General features: G+C 40.6%; 1 protein-coding gene across 1 annotated transcript in view; it reads left to right on the top strand.

Moving 5' to 3' along the window:
• The window catches only part of MICU1 (mitochondrial calcium uptake 1), a 214,711-nt gene that overhangs the window by 105,094 nt on the left and 83,008 nt on the right, over nucleotides 1-26,609 (top strand). Inside the window, exon 7 of the mRNA XM_024561320.3 lies at nucleotides 23,177-23,259. Coding sequence (XP_024417088.1) covers nucleotides 23,177-23,259 — 83 coding nt within the window. The remainder of the gene's footprint in view (nucleotides 1-23,176; nucleotides 23,260-26,609) is intronic.

Genomic DNA, 26,609 nt, shown 5'->3' with positions numbered 1-26,609 from the left:
CTGATACAGTTTTGGCAGATTGGCTATTTTTGTTTTGTTTTTTCACTATGTGCCTTGATGTAGTGTTCTCATATTTCTTGTCTTGAAGTTGTTTGAACTTTTGGATCTGCAGGTGTATACATCTAATATGAAAAAAATTTCAGCCATTATATCTTCAAATACTTCTTTGCCTTTTCTTCCGCTCCTTTGGAAACTCCAATTACACATATATTTTCCTCAAATCAACCCTATAATGTTTGCACTGTTATTATCTTCATTTTACAGATTAGGAAATTGAGCCATACAGAGGGCTACATATAAGGACCTTGCCTGGTGTTCCACAGTAAATACATGATGCTGGGTTTGAACCCAGGCACCTGGGCTCCTGTTGCTTGGTTTTACTGCTGTGGCCACGTTTTCAGCAATGATAAGCCACCAGAAAGATCTAAAGCAAAAAATGCTATGGCATGTTTAGTACCTAGGAACAGACCTTGTGAAAATCAGGCATAATCCACTGTGTGCTGATTTTGATTCCCTCTTTAGATTTTGAGGAAATCAGTGGAGAAACTGAATTAAGTCAGCTTTCACTGCAGCAGGATTTAATTTACCTACAATTAAACCACACCCTCATTGTGATTCGTCTTTCTCACAAACATGTTAAGAAATTAAAATAACACTCAAGTGAAAATGTATAGTATTTTATTTATCTTGCCATTGTAAAGTCAGTAGCAGATCACAAAGTGTATGTGACTTGGAGATCAGTGCCATTTCATCTGATGAAAATCTTATAGAAGTTATAGATGAAACAAGTTTCTCAGGTAGAGCTTTCTGTTGAAAAACACAGTCAAGGCAGCATACTGAGATCTTTCAACAGCTGCAAGGCAGTTGCAAATCTTTTTTATTGGGATGCCTGAATTGGGGAAGTTTCAGAGAAAATTTGTTTTGGCTGTTGTCTATGTAATTTTTACATCTAGGATTATCTGCCATTGCCTAATTGGCATGAAGAGTTAAGACAAAGCAGATGAAAGGCTGATTTTATTCACTGTTATTTTAGCCTGTAAGAGGTGCTTAGAATTTTGGAAATGTGTATAGTCGTGTGTTGTGTGACGTCTCAGTCGGTGATGGATCGCGTACACAATGGTGGTAAAGCCATACAGCCTGGGTGTGTAATAGGCTATACCATCTAGATTTCTGTAAATGCACTCTGTGTTGTTCACACAGTGATGAAATCTGACACATTTCTCAGACTGATTCCCTGTTGCTAAGCAGTGCATGACTGCATTGTCATGCTGTCAGGCCAAAAGTAGCTCGTAAGTGTCTCACCTTGTTTATCAATAACTTCTTTCTCTAGCATAACGTATTCTTACGGTTAACTCATTGATTTTATAGTAATGTAGCTTCTGACAAAATAATAAGATAATACTTAAATATATCAATAACTTATGATATCCACCCTGGCCTGGTAGCTCAGCTGGTTAGAGCGTTGACCCATTATGCCAAGGTTGCAGGTTCCATCCCCGGTCAGGGCACAAACATGAATCATCCAATGAGCGTATGAATAAGTGGAACAACAAATTGATGTTTCTGTCTCTCTCCCTTCCTCTGTCTAACATCAATAAAAAAGAAATTTTAAAAAATAAATTAAAAAATATTTATGATGTTAAGTTCATTTTGAGCCAGATGTATTTGAGAAACTGTGCCATTGCAGTAGCCCTGCTATTCCAGAAAATTGAGCACTTACACTTTTTTATCCTCACCTGAGGACATTGTTTCATTGCTTTTAGAGAGAGGGGGAGGGAGTGAAAAGAGAAAGAAACATCAATGTGAGAGAGAAACATCGATCAGCTGCCTTCTCATATGCATCCCGACAAGGGATCAAGCCCGCAACATAGGTATGCGCCCTAGCCAGGAATTGAACCCATGACCCTTAGATCCAGGGGATGACGCTCCAACAGTTGGAGCCACACCAGCAGGGGCAAGCATTTACATCTTTGTATCAACTAACCACTCAAGAATTTTAATTTAGATGAGCAAGAACGAAGTGGTGTTTGTGTCTCTCTCAAATCTGCTTGTGGCTATACCAACAGTTTTAAATATTTTTTTATTTACAAAAGAAAGTTAACCCTTTGGGAACAATTGCTTGAGATTTGTTCTGAGGATTCAAAAGGCTAAAGAGAGAACACGAGACTAAAGCAAATTATGGCATCTAACAAAAATAACATCTAAGTGTATTCTGATGATATCTTGAGGAAGATTTCATAATTTTATTTCCACAATTGAACCAGGTCTCCTATTTGAACTGAAACATTTTTATATTTTTGAAATTTTTAAATTCTAATAATTCTAATATTGACCTCAAATGTTATGGAAATCTGATTTTCGTAGCTTCACCCTTTCAATACAAATAGTTGAGATGGGGCTATGCTCTGAAAAGGGTCCTGAATGTGCGGGTTGGGAGTGTTTTCTGTGTGCTCTATGAGCTGGTGCTGCCACCACAATTATGTCTGCACACGCGTTTCCTCTCTCGAATGGCCTGTGTTGGCCTGTGAAGCTTTCTGCTCCTTTTTTATGGATTTCTCTATGACATCCGAGGTTCAGATGGGAACTCTAGAAAAGAGGAGGATGGCCCTTGGTTCTACTTCTCTGCTTCCTAGGCTCTCAAGTTGAAAGGCCAATTTATCAATGGGAGCAAGTTGATGGAGTTGATGAAGCAAGAAAATAAAATTTCAAAACAAGATAAATTTTATGCCTTCTAGAAAGTACCTTAACCTATAAAATTATTTCTTTTTCCCCTTTCACTCTTCAAATCAAAACTATCTTTCTCCTATCATATCTTAGCTAGGATTTTATTTTTTCAACAAACATCATATTTTAACTTTCTTTTATTAAATTGCAAGTGAATTATGATGCCTCATAACAGCTCTAGCAATTTTTGCATGAAGATGTTTGTTAACTCAGAAGAATCTGTAATTAGTGAAAGTCTAGACAGTTTATGGTGTCACTTAATAGTATCTTTTTTTAACTTTTATTGAATTTATTGGGGTGATTGGTTAATACAGTTGTGTAGGTTTCAGGTGTACGATTCTATAACACATCATCTATATATTGTATTGTGTGCACCACCCCAAGTCAGGTCTCCTTCCATCACCATTTGTTTCCCCTTTACCCTCTTCTACCTCCCCACATCCCACTTTCTCTCTGGTATCACCATACTGTTGTCTGTGTCTGTGAGGTTTTATTTACTTATTTTTATTGCTTAAGCCCTTCACGGTTTTTTACCCACTCCTTAACCCCCTCCCCTCTGACAGCTGTCAGTTTGTTCTCTGTGTCTATGAGTTTGTCTTTCTCTGACAGGCTTATTTCACTTAGCATAACACTGTCCAGGTCCATCCACGCTGTCGCAAAGGTAAGATTTCCTTCCTTTTTTAGGGCAGAGTAGTATTCCATTGTGTAAATACCAGAGGTTTTTTATCCACTCATCTACTGATGGGCACTTGGGCTGCTTCCAGATGTTGACTATTGTAAGCAATGCTGCAGTGAACATAAGGGTGCATATATTCTTTGAATTAGCGTTTCAGGTTTCTTTAGATATACTCCTGAAAGTGGAACTGCTGGGTCAAAAGGCAGTTTAAATTTTGAAGGAAACTTTATACTCTTTTCCACCGTGGCTGCACCAGTCTGCGATTGCACTAACAGTGCACAAGGATTCCCTTTTCTGTCCACATCCTCTCTAATACTTGTTGTTTGTTGATTTATTGGTGATAACCACTCTAACAGGCATGATGTAATATCTCATTGTGGTTTTAATTTGCTTTTCTCTGATGATTACTGTCATTAGGCCTCTTTTCATATGCCTATTGACCATCTGTATGTCCTCTTTGGAGAAGTGTCTGTTCAGGTCCTTTGCCCATTTTGAAATTGGATTGTTTGGGTTTTGGTGTTTTGGTTTTTTTTGGTGTTGCGTTTTATACGTTTTTCTAAAAATTCTGGACATTAACCCTTTACCCAATGTGTCATTGGTGAGTATGTTCCTCCAGTCAGTAGGTTGTCTTTTCATTTTGTTGAAAATGATGTTTCCTTTGCCATGCAAAAATGTTTTTGTTTGATGTAGTCCTATAGGTTTATTTTTTCTTTGTTTCCCTTGCCCAAGGTGACATGTCAGGAAAATATTGCTATGAGAAATGTCCAACATTTTACTGCCCATGTTTTCTTTTACGATTTTTATGGTTTCAAGTCTAACATTTAAGTCTTTAATCTATTTTGAGTTTATTCTTGTGTATAGTGTAAGAAGGTGGTCTAGTTTCACATTTTTTGCACATCTGTCCAATTTCCCCAACAGCATTTATTGAGTAGACTGTCTTTAACCCATGGTATGTACCTGCCTCCTTTGTCAAATAGTAATGGAGCATAAAGGCATGGGTTTATTTCTGGGCTCTCTGTTCTGTTTCATTGGTGTGTAGCCTGTTTTAATGACAGTACCATGCTGTTTTGATTACTATGGCCTTGTAGTATAGTTTGATATCAGTTAGTGTGATTCCTCCAACTTTGTTCTTCTTTCTCAGGATTGCTGTAGCTATATGAGTTCTTTTGTAGTTCCATGTAAATTTTTGAAATATTTGTCCTAGTTCTACCAACTACACCATTGGTATCTGGATAGGAATTGCATTAAATCTATAAATTGCTGTGGGTAGAATGGACATTTTAATGATGTTAACTCTTTCTATCCATGGACATGGTATATGCTGTCACTCATTTGTCTCTTCTTCAATTTCTTTCTTCAGTGTCTTACAATTTTCCAAATTCATGTTTTTTGCATCCTTGGTTAGATTTATTCCTAGGTATTTTATTCTTTTTGATGCAAATGGAATGTAGGTCCTTGCCTTTCATGACTTGGAATACTTCTTTCCAGGCCCTTTTTGCCTGTACGGTTTCTTTGGAGAAATCAGCTGACAGTCTTAAGGGAACTCCTTTGTAGGTAACTGTCTCTTTTTCTCTTGCTACTTTTAAGATTCTCTCCTTATCTTTAACCTTGAGTAATTTAATTATGATGTGTCTTGGTGTGTGCTTCTTTGGGTCCAACTTCTTTAGGACTCTGGCTTCCTGGACTTCTTGGAAGCCTATTTCCTTTGCCAGATTGGGGAAATTCTCCTTCATTATTTTTTCAAATAAGTTTTTGATTTTTTGCTCTTCCTCTTCTTCTAGCACCCCTATGATTCAGATGTTGGAATGTTTAAAGTTGTCCCAGAGGGTCCTAAGCCCCTCCTCAATTTTTTGAATTCTTGTTTCTCCATTCTGTTCTGGTTGAATGTTTATTTCTTCCTTTTGCTCCAAAACAATGATTTGAGTCCCGGTTTTCTTCCCTTCACTGTTGGTTCCCTGTATATTTTTCTTTATTTCACTTTGCATAGCTTTCACTTTTTCCTCTATTTTGCAACCATACTCAACCATTTCTATGAGCATCTTGATTGCCAGTATTTTGAACTCTGCATCTGGTAGGTTGGCTACCTCTTCGTCACTTAGTTGTTTTTCTGGAGTTTTGATCTGTTCTTTCATTTGGGCTGTATTGTTTTGTCTTGATGCAGCCATTATGTTGTAATGGGTGGAACCTTAGGTATTCACCAGGACAGGGCAACCCACATTGCTGCATTGTGGTGCTGTATGCAGGGGAGGGGTCAGAGAGGGGAAAATGCCACTTACTCAGCTCTTGGAGGCTTTCAGTCACTTGCCCCACTACCCACAGGCTAATTGGGCCCTTCTGGTGCTGATTCCCGGGTGGGTGGGTTTGTGTACATTTTAGGACCCTGTGGGTCTCTCCAATGAACTCTCCTGTGAGGCTTGGAGTTTCTCCTCCCACTACAACACCCAGAGATTTTTACAGCCAAAGGTTTTGAGGCTTTCTTTTCCCACATTGAACCCTGGGTTGCGCGATCCATCTGGCTCTCCAGTTGTTTCTCCTGGTTTATCCACACACAAATGTAGGACCTCCAGCCATCACCTTGGCCACCTGGTCCTGCAGCTGCCACCTTGACAGGTGTCCTCTCTACCCTGGCTGCCTGTCTCTGCCCCTCCTACCAATCTGAATGAATGTTTGTTCTTTAACTCCTTAGTTATCGGACTTCTATCAGACTTCTATACAGTTAGGTTTTCTGGCAATTCTGGTTGTTTTTTGTTTCTAAATTTGTTGTTATCCTTCTTTTGGTTGTGCAAGGAGGCACAGTGTATCTACCTTTACCTCCGTCTTGGCTGGACCTCCTCTGTGCCTTTTTTCATGATGTTGTAGTTCTGACTAACTTCCTTGAGCATCTTTATAGCCATTTTTTTGCACTCTATATCTGGCAAATTGCTTGCCTCTATTTCATTTAGCTCTCTGTTTTTTTGGCGATTTTTTCTCTTCTTTCATTTGGGGCATGTTTCTTTTTCTTACCATTTTGGCTCCCCCTTTGTGTGTGTTTGTATGTATTAGATAGATCTGCTATGACTCCCAGTCTACATAACCTTATGTAGTAGGTGTCCCTTGGGACTCAGTAGTACAGTCTCCTTGATTAATTGAGCTGGGTGTTTCAGGAATGTTCCTTTTGTGAGTAATGTGGGAGGTCCTGTTGTAATTGAGTCTTGATTGAATTGGTTTGTTTATGCATGGTGTCAACCCTCAAACTGGCCGACTGTGAGGATTAACCCCAAACACAGTGTACAAGCTGCTGTGAAGTTGGTGTCCACATGAAACAGAATTCATCTCAGCAGGGTCTGGTGACTGCCAAGATCTCCCTTAGGATGTGCTGCTTGGATCTAATTGCATCATGCTCTAATGTTGTCTGAAGCTGGCCATTGGGTGTGTTGGTTCTGGGGGTCTAGCATACCAATACCAGAAGCTGCTGGTGACTGGCCCTAGAAAATCTGTTTGTAGCTACAAAGCATACACATTTTATGGCTACCTCTGTTGGGCCTGGGTAGGAGTGGGACGGACCAAGCTGAGCACCAACACTGGCTTTTACCAGCGCCAGGCCCAAGTCCCAAGCAGGTCCCTTAAAGTGCCAAGGTACTGCGAGATCCACCTGCACCTGCCTTTGCCTACCTGCTGCCTGTTATACTCAGTCATTGAAAGAGCCTCTGGCGGTACTCGAGTTGTATGAGGTCGGTTCTCAGTGAGTTACCAGATAAGGGCAATTGGTATTTACCAGATTGACACGGGTTCAACCTTGGTGTCAGTGCTGGGTCTGAGACCACTAATCAAATTATCCCAGGATATAACAAGTCTAGCTGTCACTTGCTGGGTGCTCACACAACCTTGTGGTGGCTTAGAGTCTCAGGAAGTTGTCAGGGGGAGGTCAGCAGAGGTTATCAGGCCCAAACAGACCTAGATATGGTCATTTGAAGGGAGGGCTCTGCAAAATGCCCGCAAAACTCTGTCCCAGATTATGCCAGAAGCCAGATCTGAGCAGAGTGGGGCCTCTGGGAATTGGGAGGATGGGGCCAGTAGATCTCCTGTGAGGGGGAGGGGCTGGTCAATCTTGAGGGAAGTTGGAGGGAGTGACACAACTCAGTTTGTCCCAGATTCTGCCAGATCTTGACGGGGTGAAGCCACCAGGAGTTGGGAAGGTAGGGCACCCGAGCCCGCAGAGTAGGGCTGGCAGATCCCCAGTGAGGGGGAGACACCAGTCAGGATAATGGGGAAAGTGAAAGGAACGACCCTCTCCCCAAAGCCACACAACTCAGTCACTGACATCCCCTGAGTCTGCCCAGACCTCTACGCCCCGGCCCAAGCAGCTGACTCCTCAGCAGGGCACAAGTTCCACAAGGTAGGGCAACAGGGAGTTGAGAGGGTAGGGCATTTCCCCTGGCTAATGCCGTAAGGCGGGGAGTGTTCCACCTTCAGCACAGGGATTTTGGTGGCTGTCCCTTCACCTCTCTCCTCAGAGTCACAAACCCCAGTCTCCCCTAACAGGCCTCTAGTCAACTCTACCCTTCCTTTATGGGAGCCTAGGATGAGTGGCTATGAATGGGATTTTGTGCATTGGCCCTTTAAGAGGGCACCTGTGTCTCTAGCAGACTCCTGTCTATCCCTGGTGAACAGAATCCCCACCAATTTTTACAGCCAGATGTTATGTGGATGCCTTTTTCCTGCTCTGGCGCTCTGGGATGGGGAGCTGCCAGAGCAAGGGGGACTTGGAGTTCAGACTCCTCCACTCTTCTCACAGGGAACCTTTGCAGCTGAGATATCCCTCCAGAATCTCAGCCACTCCCCTTGGGATTAGGACCAGCACTATTTGCGTCTCCACCCTTTCTATCAGTTTCAATATGGCTTCTTTTGTAAATCCTTGGTTATAAGACTTCTCTTCAACGAGTCTCCAGTCGGTTATTCAGGTTGATTGCTCTGTATGTTAGTTGTACTTACAGTTTGGTCCTGGAAGGAGATGAGTTTAGCTTCCAGCTACTCTGCCACCATCTTGGATCTCCTCTAAATAATATCTTGAGGTAGGAACTTTGTCATATGATTTTTGTATCCCCAAAATATCTGACACTATTCTACAAATAGTAGTATTCTAAAAGTATTTGAATGGAAGGATATTTGAGATGTGGCTTCTCTGAGTTTCCTTTAGGAAGAAAAAAAGACCTAGTCCGTCTCCATATTCCCGACTACAATGTCAAATGGGCCGCAGTTTAACTTGCTGCTGTAGCCTTTCCTTCACTGTCCTAGAACAGGCAATAGACACCTTCCCAGATTCCAGCCTCTTATAACTCTTCTGACTTCTGTCCATTCCTCAGGCTCTACCCTCTCCTGTTTTTGTTCTGTTGATGGTTGGGATGGCTTTGTAGGAATTCATTCCTTACTAACTGATGATGTTTAAAGATCTTTGCTTATGGACTGTGAGCCCACTTTCATTACATTGTTTACCTCTTAGAAACTGGACTGGAACCAAATGTATTGGTCCATCTGTATAGCTTACCTTTGCCTAAAACCAATAGCCTAATACATTGAGTTTGGTTATGCCTAGGCTTCATCATGTGTTGCTATTCCTGGAACCACTTTAGAAAATTCTTATTTGTTATGCTAGGGAATTGGAGGGTACAAAAGGAAACGAAGGCAAGAAAGCATGGTTTTTGATGGAATGGTTTGCCCTATCGCTGCCCCTTCTAGAGAAGATATTCAGCACAGTATCTGGCATGTGGTAACTATTCCATGTATATTTTTTGCTAAATAAATATCCAAGAATTCTTCTGAATGGTTATTTTAGTATACATACTAAAATTATATGTTGCTCCAAATACCCTTTGCCTGCTGCCTAGTATTTAAAATGGTTTTAAAGTAGCATTTGCTATGTATATATATGCATGATGAAAAATAAAAAATTATTATAATAGCTAAATTTTTCTATTGTACACTAAACTGAAAAACCAAATAAATTTTGGATGAATGCCAAACCTAGTCACATGTAAATAGGGTCCTTCAATTTAGTGTAGATTAACAAATACCCATGCTCTCTATTAAAGTAGCTAATTCTAAGTATCTGTGCAATAAGTTGTGTTTTGGCATAAGGTGTCGCTTGGGCTGTTATTGACCACATGGAGTGGAATGAAACCACTTAGAATGAAATGAAAGTCAAGCAGATGATTTATTTTTTTAGACCCATGAAGATAGAGGTGAGGGTATGTCACACTAGTATACATGATTTGGGCATAAAAATAGTAACGTGCATTTGAAGAAAATGTATTGCCGAAGTTGAATGTGACCTTAATGCAAGGGTGAAGTGCTGGCATTCCTTTTAGAATCTCCTACGAACTCTTGGGGAATCTGAGCTTTTTGACATCTCCAGCATTGAACACTCTTCCTGTAGCACAGCTGTCGGCAGTGTAAGGAAGAGCGATTTCAATGAGACTCCGTGCAGCTCTCTGAGGGTCGTTAGTAACTGAGGCTGTGAGAGAGCACGAGACAGGTTATGCACTATAAACTAAACACATTAGCTATTTCTTTTCTTCAGATGTGAAATTTTTAGAATCAGGGCTGAAATGTAAATAAAATCAGCAGTACTTAGAAAGAATAGTGTACAATGAAACCCTTGCTAAAGGAATTCAGAAAAATTTCAGTGTTCTTATGAAGTATTTAAACTCAGGTTCTTGACAAGCAGTGTTTTATATTATTTAGAAAACTTTGCCAACTGACATTAAATAAATAAATCACACTGACAGACAATAAAGAATATAACCCTCTTTGTAGCCATTGTAGAGTCTATATGTAATGCTAATAAGCTTATAGTAACTGTCTCATGCAGTTTCTTTCTTAAGATTTTCAAGTAAAAGCAAGACTAAATCACTCTGAATTTTAGGTTCTAAGAATATACATTTAATTTCTCAGTGTTTTGTTTTTTTTTCTGATAGTCAAAATTGTTAGGGTAGAAACAGGTCTTCTAACCAGATCCTTCTCATAAGTGCTGTTCCTCACTCCTTAATTCCTCACTCCCCTCCTGTTTTAATGGAGTCCTGGCTACTCTGGACCAGTAAATCACAGGTTATGGGTATGTGTAGGCATCGATCGTGGCTGTACCTTGCATCTTGGGCAGCTTTACCCCCTAGCTCTGCCTTACAGTTATGCTAGCTTAGCTACAGTTAAATTTGGGCTTAGTCCTCCAAACTATTAATTCATAAAGTGGATGAAGTCTTTCCTAAGCTTAGATAGATCACTCTCAACAGTTTAAAGGACTCCAAGAAACTGGGATAAGTATTAGAGTTGACTACCTCTTTTAAAGGGGCAATTAGTTTTTTCTTCTCTCATTTACCGGCCAGATCTATAGTGTACTAAAACAGTTTGTGTGTCCGAATTAACTGTTGGAATGACACAAATTAATTGCCTATAGAGTGTTGGTGAGAGCGCGAATTATTGGCATAGCTTTTGAGAGTCTTCACAGTGGTTGTTAAACACGGTCATGAGTGCTCACCCTTGACTCAGCAATTCCACTTCTAAATAGGCTAATAAATTGATTGTATGTATAACGATGCTAGTGATCAAAAAATAAATTGGAAAGAACTAAAATATCAAACAGATGGCTGAACAAATTATGGTGATGGCCAAGCAGTCCGGGGTTTTTTTTTTCTATAAAATAAAAGACTCATTTTTCATTTTCACCATTAACTTTATTGATTTGGATATTTTGAATATGTCGGCTATCTCTTGCTGTTGGCTTGTAGTGGGTAGAGGCCAGGGGTGCTGCTAAACATCTTTCAATGCAGAGGACAGCCTCAGAGCAAACAATTATTTGGCCAAAATGTCAATAGTACCAGGAAACTTTGCAAACAACTTTTGACATGTTTGAGCAGTCACAGCACCTTCTCCATACACTGCACAAATATTTTTTTTTGCAATTCAGTTGCAATAATAATATTGCAGTTCTTAAAATAATGAAGGATAACACAGTGAAATGTTGCATATTTTCTTCCATCTTCAATATTACAATGGCTACATGAAAATTCACCAATTTTGATAAGTTTTTTAAAACTCACACTGGTAGGACAGCTGTCAAAATACAATCTAACAAAATTGTTTTGAATGAAGTTAAAGACAGCTGAGCACTGCTAGAGCCATGTACAGTAAAAGCTAAATGAACTTTTTAGCCAACCCAATACAGTAAACCTATGCAATGAAATTCAGTATAGCACTTAATGTATGCAATGCAGAGACCTATTAGCATAGAAAAATGTTCACAGTGTATTCATGAGTCAAAACATACATGTTATTTCATTTGGGGGGAGGAGGAAACATGTATGTGTCAGTGTGTGTATGTATTTAAGAAATAGTCTGGGTGTTTGAATTGCTGACCAGACTGCACATCCTGTCGGCTCTACCTGGGAGTAATTCAGGATACCGCCATCTTGCACTCCACGTACTGCTACTGTGCTTCTCTAAGAAACTCTCATATCTCACTTGGATTATTTTAGTACCTTCCTAACTCATTACCCTTCTTTCACACTTTCTTCACTGCAATACAGTCTCAACCCAGCAGCCAAATTTAATGATCTTATCAAATTTAAATAAGGTCATTGCATTCCTCTGCTCAAAATCCACCAAAGGCTTCCAATTTCTCTTGCATAAAAGCCACCGTCTGCACAGTGGCCTACAAGGCCCTACACGCTCTCCCCACCACCGTCCCTTTCAAGGAAAACATGAGTATCAATGGGCACTGAATTCTCGGACTTACTATTTTATTTTTTCTTTTAACCACAGTGGGGAAAAAGCAGGATAACTACTCTAATTATTGCTAATTAATAGTTAACAGTGTTTGTGCTTATAGGCATAATTTAAGCTTCTCTAATGATTTTGAAGCTTTTTTTTTACACTTCATAAAATTAACTCTTTTTAGTGTTTGCAAAGCCTCTTTTTTAGTCATGTCTATGTTGACTGGTACTATAGAATTCCAGAGGTCCATTTGACACCTTATTGTACAGAAATTTTAAAAAAAGATTTTAGATTCTTATAGTGAAGAACATATAGGCTTAGAGTATAGTTAAATGTACTTACGTACCTAGAATACCACCAGGGGCTTGGGATATCTAATTTTATCTGGGACCAAATCAGGTACTTTAACTCAGAGGCCCCTAGACAATAATGAACTTCAGTCTTCCTCTGCCATTCACATGTCATGGAGTTGATCTTAAGATGGGTGACTTTGAACCCATGAGAGAGGGTGTAGTGGATGCCTCATGTTAAGAAAAGCAGTGATGCACCACCAACCCAACAAAAAGGCAACCAACGGAATGGGAGAAGATATTTGCAGACAACAATTCCAATAAAGGGTTAATACCCAAAATATTTAAAGAACTAATACCACTCAACAACAAACAAATGAACAATCCAATTTAAAAATAGGCAGAGTTCCTGAACAGGTACTTCTCCCAAAAAGACATACCAATGGCCAGCATATTTGTGAAAAGATGCTCAACTTCACTAGCTATTGGGGAAATGCAAATCACAACTACAATGAGATAACCCCTCACACCTGTTAGAATTGCTATTACCGACAAGTAATTATGAAGTGTTGGAGAGGTTATGGAGAAAAGGGAACCCTCATTCACTGCTGGTGGGAATGTAAACATGTACAGCCACTATGGAAAACAGTATGGAGGCTACTCAAAAAATTAAGAATAGAGTTACCATGTGACCCAGCAACCCCTCTTCTGGGTATCTACCCGAAAAATTTGAAAACATTTATTTGTAAAGATATATGCACTCCTGTGTTTATTGCAGCATCATCCACACTGGCCAAGACATGGAAACAGCCAGTGTTCTTTGATAGATGATTGGATAAAAAAGATGTGGTACATATATACAATAGAATACTACTCAGCCATAAGAAAAGATGAAATACCCTGGCCAGGTAGCTCAGTTGGTTAGAGAGTTGTCCCTATACACCAAGGTTGTGGGCTTGATCTCCAGTCAGGGCACATACAAGAAGCAACCAATGAATGCATAAATTAATCAACAAATCAGTCTCTTTCTCTCTCTTCTCTCTCTTCTTTCTCTCTCTTCTCTCTCTCTCTCTCTCGCTCCCTCCCTCCCTTGCCCCCCACCCCCCACCCTTCATGCTAAGTGATATAAGACAAAAAATCAAGAACCATGACTTTGCTCACATATGGGATATAAAACTGAAAGCAACAAATGAACAAACAAGAAAAACAAAAATTCATGGACACATATAACAGTATGGTAGTTACCAGAGGGAAGGAGATTGAGTGCATAGTAAAGGGTAATGGGGGTCAAATATTCCCAATATGTGGTGATGGAAGATGATTTGACTTTGGGTGGTAGGCATACAATGCAATATACAGATGATGTATTACAGAATTCTACAGTTGAAACCTATGTAATTTTATTAACCAATGTCACCCCAATAAATTTAACTTAAAATAATTTTTCATTTATTGATTTCAGAGAGAGAGGAATGGAGAGGGGGAGAAAGAGAGAAATGTCAATTTGTTGTTCCACCTACTTACACATTCACTGGTTGCTTCATATGTACCCTGACTGGGGGTTGAACCCACAGCCCTGGCACGTTGGGATGATGCTCTAACCAACTGAGCTATTCAGCCAGGGCTATAATTTTAACTTTTTAAAAAAGTAAAGCAATGATGCAAAATCTAGCCTTATAAAGCAGGTAAATAAAGGGTAATTATTTTCTCCACAGAAGTCACTGCAGTGTCTCCTTAAGTAGTTTCTTTTCAAGTGTAGGCTGTATGCAAAGTAATATTTAACTGTTTCTCATTTTAATGAACATAAGTTGTTTTACAGACTTAAGAGAATAATAAATCATGTGTTGGGACTTATTGCAAAATGGTACATAATTCAACTTGTTTCAGCACCCAGAGGTGAAAGCATTGAAAGCAGAGCACTGTTTTATTCTAATAGCATTGTTCGTACAGATGGGGTCATCAGTCATCTTGTTTTGTGCTCCGTTCACCAAGGATCCTTCCCTGACCCTGCTCATAATTTTGTTTTGGGCTTGGCTCCCTAGGCTGTTCAGTAACGGAACATTAGACACATAGGTCTTCCTTCTCTTCCTTCTTCCCTGAGTTCTTTTTGCAAATGGGAAGATGCCCTTAGATCTGTACCAAGACAGATTGAGGAGAAAAGGCTGTTTTTTTGTGAAATGTCAAAGTAGATCAAGTTCTCCGCCTTCTAGGAAATTCTTCATCCAAAAAAATACATGTATTATTTATTCCCCTTTATTGTGCAAAGGAGCACAGACACACATCTACTGCTACTACATAGTCTGAATGTAATCTTAGGTAAGGTCTGGTGGGGAAACTCATGGAAAAGCAAAATTGCCTTGTCCCCATCCTTACGCCATTTAGCAGACAAGTGAGCTTAGCTGGATCAGACAGCTGGAGCACATCATGGAAAGGGCCCCGGGGAAAAAGGCTCTCCGCCCTAACTCTCCCTGTAATTACAGGGATGGTAGGCAGGGAACATCCAGGAGGCTGTGTAGCAGTGGGGGCTTCCTGGTTGACTGGGTATTCTTCTTAGAAAGAGGGATGCCGCTCCATGGGTGGTATCATCTTCTATCATTGAGCGAGTTCAGCTCTACGAAGTAAGCTTTTTGCTAAGCTACCAGATGGACATCTGTATTTGTCTTTTCTCACCCTTCATTCCAAAAAGCAAAATTACCTTTCACAAGAAAACAAATTTGTATTTAAAAAAACATAATCCTCAGTTTAAATGAATTCACACTAAATTATAAATGACCAATAAATCTCATAATAATTTGAAAACTATTTTAAAGAAGATTTTTACAAATCTATGAGATTCCTTAAATGGTGAGGTTCATGCAGTGAACGTAGTAGTAGTGTAATAAGATCCTTGAAAATAGGACTGTGACCTATTGTTCAAATCCCAGAAGCTTCTTTAAATATGAATAGAGACTGAGAAGCAGATTCACCAGAGCTAGGGTCCCACTTATTGATGTCACCAAGATGACAGAGTAGGAGACCCTGGCCCCCATTACCCCACAGTGATCAATAATTAGCTATCTGGGAACAAAAGCAGCTCCGAGAGATCGGGAGTTCACTTAAGAAACTTCAGCAACACAGTGGGACAAAAAAACAAGAATAACCACACAAAAAGGGAAGTAAAAATAGCTCCATCTGCCTGCCGTCATCCTATCCCAAAAGGCATTATTGCTCAGTACCAAGAGGGCGCTCCACATCTAGAAAGCGTTCCCCTTGCTAGAAGAATAGGGTGAGCAGCCAGCTTCTCCAGCCTTTCAGAACACCACACAAAGGACTTGCTTCGGTTTCACCCCGTCATAACTGCAACTTAACAGAGACAGCTAGGAATAAAGAAGAAAAGCAGAGGATACCAGTATCAGCCAAGCATTGGGTCAACTGAGATTCCCAGTGACCTACTCTGTAGAAGACCTCAGCAGCTTTTTCCACTCAGGAAACCAAAGGCCAGCATAGCCCCCATTGACCCCTGCAAATTTCACCTGTTTTTGCCCAAGGTATTTGTATTCAGTGAACCTCTCCACCCTGCCTGAGACCCAAACCGGTAGCCAGCCCAAGCCTTTGAGGCTGAACACGTGCAAGACTCCAGGGCTAACCCCCGTAGCTGTGCTCTTGCACACCATCGGCGTGATGCCTGTCACTGGCCTCCACTGCTACGTGCACACGCCCATGGCAAGATCCTGTAGCCATGGAAGTGTACACCACTAGCCACGGCTGCCACGGCCCCCACAGCTACGTGTGGGCCCAGATTTGTCCCTGTCTCCTGTCACTGGCTTGCACTATTGGCACCTGCAGCTACCCTCTCCAGCTGTCCACCCGTGTGATGCTGGCCTGACCACCATCACCAGCCTCCACTACCTTGCACACACCTGTGGGGAAACTGCAGCCACAGGAGGAAGCCAGATAAGGATACTACAAGAAAAAAACTATAGGCCAATGTCCCTGATGATATATTTGCAAAAATTCTCAACAAAATATTAAGCAAACCAAATTCAACAGCACATTAAAACGCACATACACCACCCTGGCTGGTGTGGCTCAGTGGATTGAGCATCCATCTGTGAACTGAAAGGTCACTGGTTCAATTCCCAGTCAAGGCACATGTCTGGGTTTGCAGGGTCCAGTCCCCAGTTGCGGGCGTGGAAGAGGCAACCAATCAATGTTTCTCTTGCACATCGATGTTTTTCTCCTTCTATTTCTCCCTCCCTCCCCTCTTTCTAAAATAAATAAATAAAATCTTTAAAAAATAAATAATTACAAGGCTCACACACCTTGATCAAGTGGGAATTATCCCTGAGATGCAAACATATGCAAATCATTGTGATACACCTCATTAATAGAATGAAAGACAAAAATCATGATTATCTCAATAGACCAGAAAAATTAGTTGACAAAATTCAGCATCCCGTTATGATAAAAATGCAACAAATTGGGGATAGAAAGAACATAGCTCAACATAATAAAGGCCATCTATGACAAACCCATAGCACACATCTTAACCTTGTAAGGTTAGAAACGTTTCCCAAAGATCAGGCAGACAAGGCAGCCCACTCTCATGCACTTACTCAGCATAGTACTGGAAAGTACTAACCAGAGCAGTTATGAAATATTTACATAAAGACTTGTCCTTTCCTTTGGTTCTTTCATCTGTGTCTTCGTCAGCAAGTAATACGTAAAAACACATATACATACATGTATATATGCAGAGGAGCTGCAGTCTATGTGGATGAAAATGGATCTGCTGTTGCTAAGTGTGTTTACAATAATTCTTATATTTTGATTTTGTATGGCACCCTTCTAGCTAAGTCATCCCAAGGAAATGCTGTAATACAATTACAACGCTTTATACCGTGGGAACTGTTCCCTTGGAGGACATTTGGTCCCATCCAGAACATCCCAGAGACACTTGTTCCATGCCAGATGGCCTTTGATATTCGGTCCTGCCAGAATGTCCACACCCAGAATTATCCCTGGTTTCAAAGAGCCCGTAATGCTTATTTCTACTTCTGGTTTACAGGGTTCGTACATGAAAAGTACCGTTATGTTTCATTGGTCCAACAATTGTGTTGTGGCTGTATTGCCAATAACAGCCCTCCTGCTCTAGTAGCCTGGCTCATAATGGCACATGGGTCGTAGAAGGGTCAGCCTGGACCGAATGTCTCTGTGGACGTGTGGGACAGAACCAAATATCGGCTGAATGAACTTTTTTTCTCCACACTGTGTAAAAGGCAGAAAGATTTCTTTCAGACTGTGCCTAGCCATCATCCTTTGAAAAATTCAGAAGAATTCAGAAGTTTTTCTCCCTCTTTCCCTAGGCCTAATGTTATGTAGAAAACAATGTACGGAAGCCCTCTTATAAGAATAATGCGCTCTGGCTGGCGTAGCTGAGTGGATTGAGCACGGGCTGTGAACCAGGGGTAGCAGTGTTTGATTCCCAGTCGGGGCACGTGCCTGGGTTGCCGGCCGGGTCCCCATGGGAGGACACATGAGAGGCAGCCACACATTGATGGCTTCCACTCTCTGGGAATAAATAAAATCTTAAAAAAAAAAAAAAAGAATAATGTTACTGCATTAGTCTGCAAAGAAGCAGTCCTGTGGTTTCTAGGAAGGACAGCTCATTCCAGAATGAACTATACATAGGAAGGATACTATACTTATGGTAGGCATTGACCATCTGGAAGTGCCCCAGCGGAGGGCTATTAGGATATTGAAGTTCTGGAAATAAGCTCCAAGAAACCTTAGTAGAGACAGGAGAACACGTTGTTTTATGTATTTAGAGAGCTATCAAATAAGTAGGGGAGCAGCTATATTTTTTTATTTTTCTAGGAAATTAAACTATAACAATTTGTAAGAGCTGCACAGGATAGATTCGAGCTCTAAATGAGAAAAAAAGCTCATTTAATATTGCCAGCCATGGTGAGACTACAGAAGTGGTGACCTTCCTCTCAGAAGTAATCAAAGGCTGTGTCGTCATCCTTACAAATTCAGTAGTGAGGTTGATCATTGAATAGAAGTTCATTATATTCTGAAGTATTTTCCTAACTCAGAGTTCTCTGATATTGCATATGAATTACCTCATTTGTCCTGCAGCATCATTTTAAAACAGGTGTGATGCAGGTAGAAATTCTGTGGCCAGAGAAGCTAACCAATAGAAAATAAGAAAGCTGTTTAGAATCTAATCTTTTTAATTATTTGTTCATTCCATCAGTACTACCAAAACAGAATTTAAGACAGAATTAGAGACCTGGTCTGTGCATTCTCTATTAAAGAACAATAAAACAGTCGTGAAAACCTTGAGACAGCTAGTGCTGTTGCACTCTGAGTAGTTCACTTGCTGCACTTAGAAAAGGTTGCTTTTTTCTTTTTGTAAAGCACAGTAGAAAAAATCTGTGCTTTAAAGAATGATCTAGAGTTATTATTATTGTTAATGATAGAATAATATAAAAGTGGATATTTAACTAAAACAGACCCTAATGTATCTCCATTTCCGAGTAGCAAAGGTTGTCATGGAATTCTGAGTAAAAGCTGCATGATAATGAACTTTTCATACAATCTTATTGTTTTAGTCAGTCCTAACATATGTTAAGGTAATTTTGGAAATTGTATAGAAGTAGATCATGCTGTTAACATGAGGGAGGGAAAGCTTCACTGTTCACGCTGTAAGTAGCCTGGAATTCAAAAGAATTCCTTTCTCAGTACCTTTCTGTGGAAATAGGTTGTGAGTTAGCATAAACACAAGACATCTTAGAGCTTTCTAGAACAGCTGGCTTTCAAAATTATTCTGAAACCTACATTTAAAAGGAAACAGGGAAGTATAAGAGAATTGTCTAGCAGATATTCCTGGGTAGTATATGTCACTTAAAGCAAGCTGGTTTTGTGTTTGTTTATCTTAAATACTTCGACATGACCAGCAGATGAAGATTGAATAGGCTGAGAAGACTACAGTGGGAAGAAGGACCTTCCCTGATAGACTGGCAAAGCCTGAGTGAGAACGTGCAAGGTAGCTGCCTTGACTTGCCCTATCAGTGACCCTAGTGAGCGCATGCAGACTCCGCCTGTAGAATGTCAGTACTTGCACTTCAATAAACACTCTGAGCTCCACATAAAGTAAATACTCTGTTTGAAAGTAGCTAAACCACGCTGGTGTGGCTCAGTGGATTGAGTGCCAGCCTGCGAACCAAGGGGTCACTGGTATGATTTCCGGTCAGGGCACATGCCTGGGTTGCAGGCCAGGTCCCCAGTAGGGGTGGTGCAAGAAGCAATCACACATTGATGTTTTTCTCCTTCTCTTTCTACCTGCCTTCCCTTCTTTCTAAAAAATAAATAAATAAGATATTTAAATTAAAAAATCAAAGCCAGATAGAAAGATACAAAAACCTCAAGCAGTACAGGATGGCTTTGTTTGGTAAACTGAATTTTATCTTAGTTGTAAGAGGACATTGAACTGTGATTTGCTAGAGTTACTCATTCAGTCATTTAAACGATATAGGCACATGCTTTCATGGAACTCATGGGACTGTAAGAATAAACAATTATAAGGAAGCTAAAATTATAAGCACTCTGTAACTTCTCTAATCGGTGGAGATAGGAGTGGAAATGCTGCATTCATTCATATGTGACAGCATATTGACTGGCTCTTGCCAAGTTTTTCCCTATTGCTATTCATTTGGACTATGTGCCTCCTGATGTGACGCCACCTCGTCTTCCTGTTTTCTTTCAACTGCCTTCTACCCTTTCTTCAACCTTCTCCTCAACCCTCAGTCCTCCTTGGGCAACTTCATTTCAGGCTCTCTGCAGCTCACCACTGCCAAGGACTCTGAGCTTTTACCACTCTTTTCTAAGCTTAGATCCATATTTCCAACTATTTCCCGAGCACTTCATTTAAATATGCTGTTGACCCCTTGAATTCAGCATATCTGATCTGAACTCATGTTATTCCTCAAACCTTTTATATCTACTGTATCTCTTGGTTAATGACATGCAAGCTGCCCAGTAGCCCAAGCCCGTCATGCTATCATCCTTCACTCTCATCATAGCTAATCAATCATTAAGTTGTATAATTTCTGCCTTGTTCTTTCAAATTCGTCTCCTCCTCTCCATTACCACTGCCATCACCTCAATTCATATTTTTAACATTTATGAGACCTTCAGTGATCTGTGCAGCTGGTTCTTGTTTCCAACTCATCCTCACACTGTAGCCAGAGAAGTCCTGTATAAATGCCCATTTGATTGTGTCACTCCTCTACTTAAAACTTTCGGTGGCTTCATACCATTTGCAGTTGTTACAATCTCGAGTATCTACAGGGATTAAGCAAAAAATGTTTGTGAGTAAAGCAGGTCAAGTGTGAGGCAATAGAGGAGAATAGGAGAGTGCATTCTTGTTTTTAAAAAATTTATATTCAGAATTTTTAAAAACATTGGACAATCCTATCTGAGAATCTAATGTTGCCTATTGGTCTCCAGGTAGTGCAGCCAAGTCTAAACTACTGAGCATGGCAAGTGCATGCTTCTTTGAAATCAGGTAGTTTTTGAGATGAGCAACTTGGGACTCTCAGCTGTTACAGAGACTGATGTAACCAGTGAGTCATGTTTGTTGTTTAGTTTCTAGGTGAAAATGTATCAGAGTAAAGAGTATGTGTTTGTTACTGTATCACTGTCTCCATATTGGAGGCTGTGGAGCATAATGGAAAGTTTATGGGCTTTGGAGTCAACGTTGACCTATTCACTTGCCAGTTCTGTCACATATTAGCTGTGTGATTTTGAGCTAGTCATTTAATGGCTTTGAGCCCCAGTTTCCTCCTCTAATTAAAAAATAAAATAAATAAAAACTTTCAGGATTGAGACTACAGTAGCAGATAATCAACAGTTTTCAATTTTCCAGCTCAGTGTTTGGCACACAGTAACTCTTCAGTAAAAGGTAGCATCCAGACGGGTAGGAAAAATTGAAGAGGTGGCAATAAATAATACAAAAGTTGAATTCCCCCGGCTACATTCTTTTAGCAATTGTACTTGTGGCCTAAAGAAGAGCTAACCATTTGGAGGCCATTTTCAAGTGAGGCAGGCATTTGGAAGCACAGGCATGTGATTTACTCATGCAAATAAAAACCAGGAGCTTGCCAGCCTAGCTGGGTACTGAGCTGAAAGTGGAATTTAAGCCAGAAGTTCAGTTTGCTGTTGACAAATTCTTGAGCAGGATGGGAAAATGGACTTTCTACAACTATGCATAATGTACTAAACCTTTTTTTACTTTTTTTGTCTACATTATATCTTTACATTTTTTTTAATAAAAGTTACACTAGCTAAAAATTTAATTCAGTAGTATTAGGTTTTTTATTTTGGTTTGTTCTCTACAGCTGTATAAATTTGACGCACCAAAGGAAGAAAGTAAGCTACTTAGTTTCCTTTACCAGAACATTTAGCTGTTATATTTATACACATATATTATTCTAATGCATAAGTGTATGTATTATATTTTGATTGATAGGAGCAATAAGAAAATCGAAGAGCTTTCATCACTCAAGAGAAAGAAAATATACCATATTCTTAGGCTTTGCATTTTTTATTTTGCTTTTTAAATTTCAGCTTTATTTTAACACTCAGTAATTTGTATACTCAATTAACGTGGTTGAAATAGGGCACTGAACAGCTAGTAATACGCTGTTCTGCCTTACCAAAGGGCTGTAGTCATAATAAGTAAACTAGCACAGATAGTAACCTATTGGCAGAATGACATCCACTAAACTGACTGTACTTAAAATGGAGAGACTAGAAAGAACAGAGAAGAAAGCCAGCTTGTATATTAAAAAGCAAGACAAAGACTTAAGAGTTTAAACTTCTGCTCTGGCTGGTGTGGCTCAGTGGATTGAGTGCCAGCCTGAGAACCAAAGAGTTAGTTGCTGGTTCGATTCCCAGTCAGGGCACATGCCTGGGTTTCAGGCCAGGTCTCCAGTAGGGGGTGCGTGAGAGGCAACCACTCTCTCCCTCTCTTTCCCTCTCTTTCTTTCCCTCCCCTTCTCTCTAAAAATAAATAAACAAAATCTTTAAAAAATAAAAAAAGTTTCAAGTTCTTTGCAGCAGTACGTCTCACCCAGACAGACTTTTATGTTCAGGTTAACATCACTATATTTAAGTAACAGAGCAACAACATTAGTATTGTACAGCTAAAGTGGATGGTGTCTAAGAAAGCAAAGCAGAAGTATTTAAGAGATTATTGAAACACAGATAGACAAATGCAATTTTTTTAATCCTCACCCAAGAATATGTCTTTGTTGATTGTAGAGAGAAAGGAAGGGGGGAGGGAGAAAGAGAAACATCGGTGTCAGAGAGAGACATTGATCCATTGCCTCCTGTATGTGCCCCAGTCAAGGATCAAACTCGCAACTTAGGTATGTTCCCTGGCCAGGGATTGAACCTGCAGCATTCTGATGTACTGGGACAATGCTCCCACCAACTGAGCCACCTGACCAGGGTGACAGATACTGTCTTTACTGGCTGTAGTAAAATTCTTTTTTGGTTTTAAGGAGTCTTGTGAAAGTGTTGACCTCGATAAATATGGTAGTATTCTGTGACTTGATATTACATTTTAGTGTTAATCTGTTTTTCTTAAAGAACTGGGGCGGGAGGGTTGGTCGATGTCATCTAAATATTTTTTTCCTCCCTCTCTCCCTTCTTCCTTCCCTCCTGTCCTTCCTTTCTTCCTTCCTATTTGCAGCTCCTCAGAGAAATTTTGAAATTGCCTTCAAGATGTTCGACTTGAATGGAGATGGAGAAGTAGACATGGAGGAGTTTGAACAGGCAAGTTGTCCTGGAGCGTTCCTTTAAATACATTTGGGGCGGGGTGGGGGGGGGCTCCACCCACAGAGTCCTGCGTCCCTCACAGATGAGAATAAGTCTACCAAGACATGATCTGCTTGGGGAGGAAAAGTGGCTGATCTCTCAAAGGAGAAGGGCCTTGAGTCTGTTCCTCAATGGGTTTTTATGGGGTTCAGTTTGCACAGGAATACAGGTAAAGGTCATCAGTCATTGTCAGGTCGTAATGATCAAACAATAGATAACATTCAAAGAACTATAAGGGCTTACTCTGAGTCAGGGTCAGTTAGCTAAAGGGCCATAAAACTTTGGGAAACAAAATCATTTCATGCTTGCACCCTTATCAGAAAATTGAGGACATTCTTAGCAAAGCAGGTTTCACAGGATTTTATGCATTCTTTCTTAGGCCTGATCCTGCCCAGGGCTGCACCACCCTCTGGCATTGTTTCAGGCTTAAGTCAGGCAGGGGAAGTAAGGCAGCCAAGAGATTAGGAGACTTCTTGCAATCAGAATGAGGACTCAGGCCATGTCAAAGCTGAGTGAGGATCCATCACCCCCTTTTTCTAAGTCCCCTAAGTCCTTCCCTGAGGGCCCCTTCATGACCATGCCTGCCTTAGGTCGTCCCTCCCTTGAGGAATCTTACCCATCATTACTAACCAGTCATCTGCCCTGGGCCAAGCAGGGTAAAGTAAAAGGGAGCAGAGCCCCTGCCAGGAAGATAAGCTTTTTCTCAGTGGCTTATGGTCCCAAGGTCTCTTTTTCAGCCTTAGCCATGGGGGGTTACAGCTTCTGAAACCAGGCAGAGTGGTTCCCAACATTCATTCATATTTAATCCATTTTCATGTGCTTGGAGTTACTTTCGCCTTGGTCAGTATACTTAGATGCTGTCTAATTGTTAACTACTTAATGTGACATTTTTCAAAGTTATTCCCTTTTACCATGTGAGGTTTTCTTGTTTTCACTGTAAACATAAGGAATTATTTTTAGCATATGATTAAGGTCAAGCTTGCTCTGATTTCTCATTGTGAATTAAACTATAATGCTGAGAGGCTAAATTATGGATTTTTTAATGTATTTATTGATTATGCTATTACAGTTGTCCCATTCCCCCCCCCCTTCACTCCATCCTGCACACCCCCTTCCCTCCCATATTCACCCCCTATAGTTCATGTCCATGGGTCATACTTACAAGTTCTTTGGCTTCTACATTTCCTATACTATTCTTAACCTCCCCCTGTCTGTTTTCTACCTACCATTTATGCTACTTATTCTCTGTACCTTTCCCCCCCTCTCCCCCTCCCACTCCCCTGTTCATAACCGTCCATGTGAGCTCCATTTCTGTGGTTCTCTTCCTGTTCTAGTTGTTTGCTTAGTTTGCTTTTGTTTTTGTTTTAGGTGTGGTTGTTAATAACCGTGAGTCTGCTGTCATTTTTACTGTTCCTATTTTTTATCTTCTTTTTCTTAGATAAATCCCTGTAACATTTCATATAATAAGGGCTTGGTGATGATGAACTCCTTTAACTTGACCTTCTCTGAGAAGCACTTTATCTGCCCTTCCATTCTAAATGATAGCTTTGCTGGATAGAGCAATCTTGGATGTAGGTCCTTGTCTTTCAGGACTTCAAATACTTCTTTCCAGCCCCTTCTTGCCTATAAGGTCTCTTTTGAGAAATCAGCTGACAGTCTTATGGTAATTCCTTTGTAGGTAACTGTCTCCTTTTCTCTTGCTGCTTCTAAGATTCTCTCCTTCTCTTTAATCTTGGCTAATGTAATGATGATGTGCCTTGGTGTGTTCCTCCTTGGGTCCAGCTTCTTTGGGACTCTCTGAGCTTCCTGGACTTCCTGGAAGTCTATTTCCTTTGCCAGATGAGGGAAGTTCTCCTTGGTTATTTGTTCCAATAAGTTTTCAATTTTTTGTTCTTCCTCTTCCCCTTCTGGCACCCCTATAATTTGGATGTGGGAACGTTTCAAGATGTCCTGGAGGTTCCTAAGCCTCTCCTCATTTTTCCAAATTCTTGTTTCTTCATTCTTTTCTGGTTGGATGTTTCTTTCTTCCTTCTGGTCCACACCATTGATTTGAGTCCCAGTTTCCTTCACCTCACTATTGGTTCCCTGTACATTTTCCTTTGTTTCTCTTAGCATAGCCTTCATTTTTTCATCTAATTTACGACCAAATTCAACCAATTCTGTGAGCTTCCTGATTACCAGTGTTTTGAACTGTGCATCTGATAGGTTGGCTATCTCTTCATTGCTTAGTTGTATTATTTCTGGAGCTTTGATTTGTCCTTTCATTTGGGCCATTTTTTTTTGTCTTGGTGCGCCTGTTACGTAAAGGGGCGGAGCCTTAGGTGTTCACCGAGGCAGGATAACTCTGGTCAAAGCTTTGTGACGCTGTATGTAGGGGAGGGGTCTGATAGGGAGCAATGGCGCTTATTCTACTCTCTGCCAGTTTTCAGTCACTCCCTCTGCTGCCCACCATCAAATTGGGCGCCTCTGGTGGTGATTCCCAGGTGGGCGGGCTTGTGCACACTCTAGGCCCCTGTGGGTCTCTCCAACGACCTGTCCTGTGAGGCTGGGAGTTTCTCCTGCTGCCACTCCAACCCCCATGGGTGTTTTCAATCAGAGGTTTGAGGCTTTATTTCCCCGCACTGGAGCCCTGGGTTGCGAGGTCTGCTTCCCTCCCCTGCTGGTCCTCCAGGTTTATCTATGTGGGAATGGGGACCGCAGGGTCTGCTGGCTGCAGCCTGGCCTGACTGGTTCCACAATCCACCACCTAGCTGGATCGGCCAGCCGCCAGATTGGTACAAGTTCTGTCCCCCCAGCTGCCCATCTGCACCCCTCCTACCGGTCTAGATGAATGTTTCTTCTCGGTTGTCGGACTTCCATACAGTTCAATTTTCTGTCAGTTCTGGTTGTTTTTTGTTTTTAAATTGTTGTTGTTCATCTTTTGGTTGTGCGAGGAGGCACACTGTGTCTACCTACGCCTCCATCTTGGCCAGAAGCTCTAAGTTATGGGTATTGAATCACATATTCAGTCAACATTTATCAAACAGTTCCTTTGTGCCAGACATTTCAGAATACAAGGATGAATGATAAATAAGAAATGCACACAGATAAATATTTCAAAATACCTAGAGATATTTATTCAAATTTGTACCCTGTGTCAATCATACATTCTTAAATATACACAGTCTACTTAGACCTTCTATTATACCACTTCACATAAAATGTAGAAACTTTGCAGGCGTATAGTTCCATTTACTCCTCCATTCTTTCTGCTGTAGTCATCCTATGTATTACCTCTGCCGCATACAGTAGTCCTCCATTATCCATGG

The sequence above is a fragment of the Desmodus rotundus genome, chromosome 4 (assembly GCF_022682495.2).
Source record: "Desmodus rotundus isolate HL8 chromosome 4, HLdesRot8A.1, whole genome shotgun sequence".
NCBI classification, from domain to species: domain Eukaryota; kingdom Metazoa; phylum Chordata; class Mammalia; order Chiroptera; family Phyllostomidae; genus Desmodus; species Desmodus rotundus.
The sequence above is the reverse complement of the archived record's forward strand: the minus strand, read 5'-3'. Positions and strand labels throughout refer to the sequence as shown.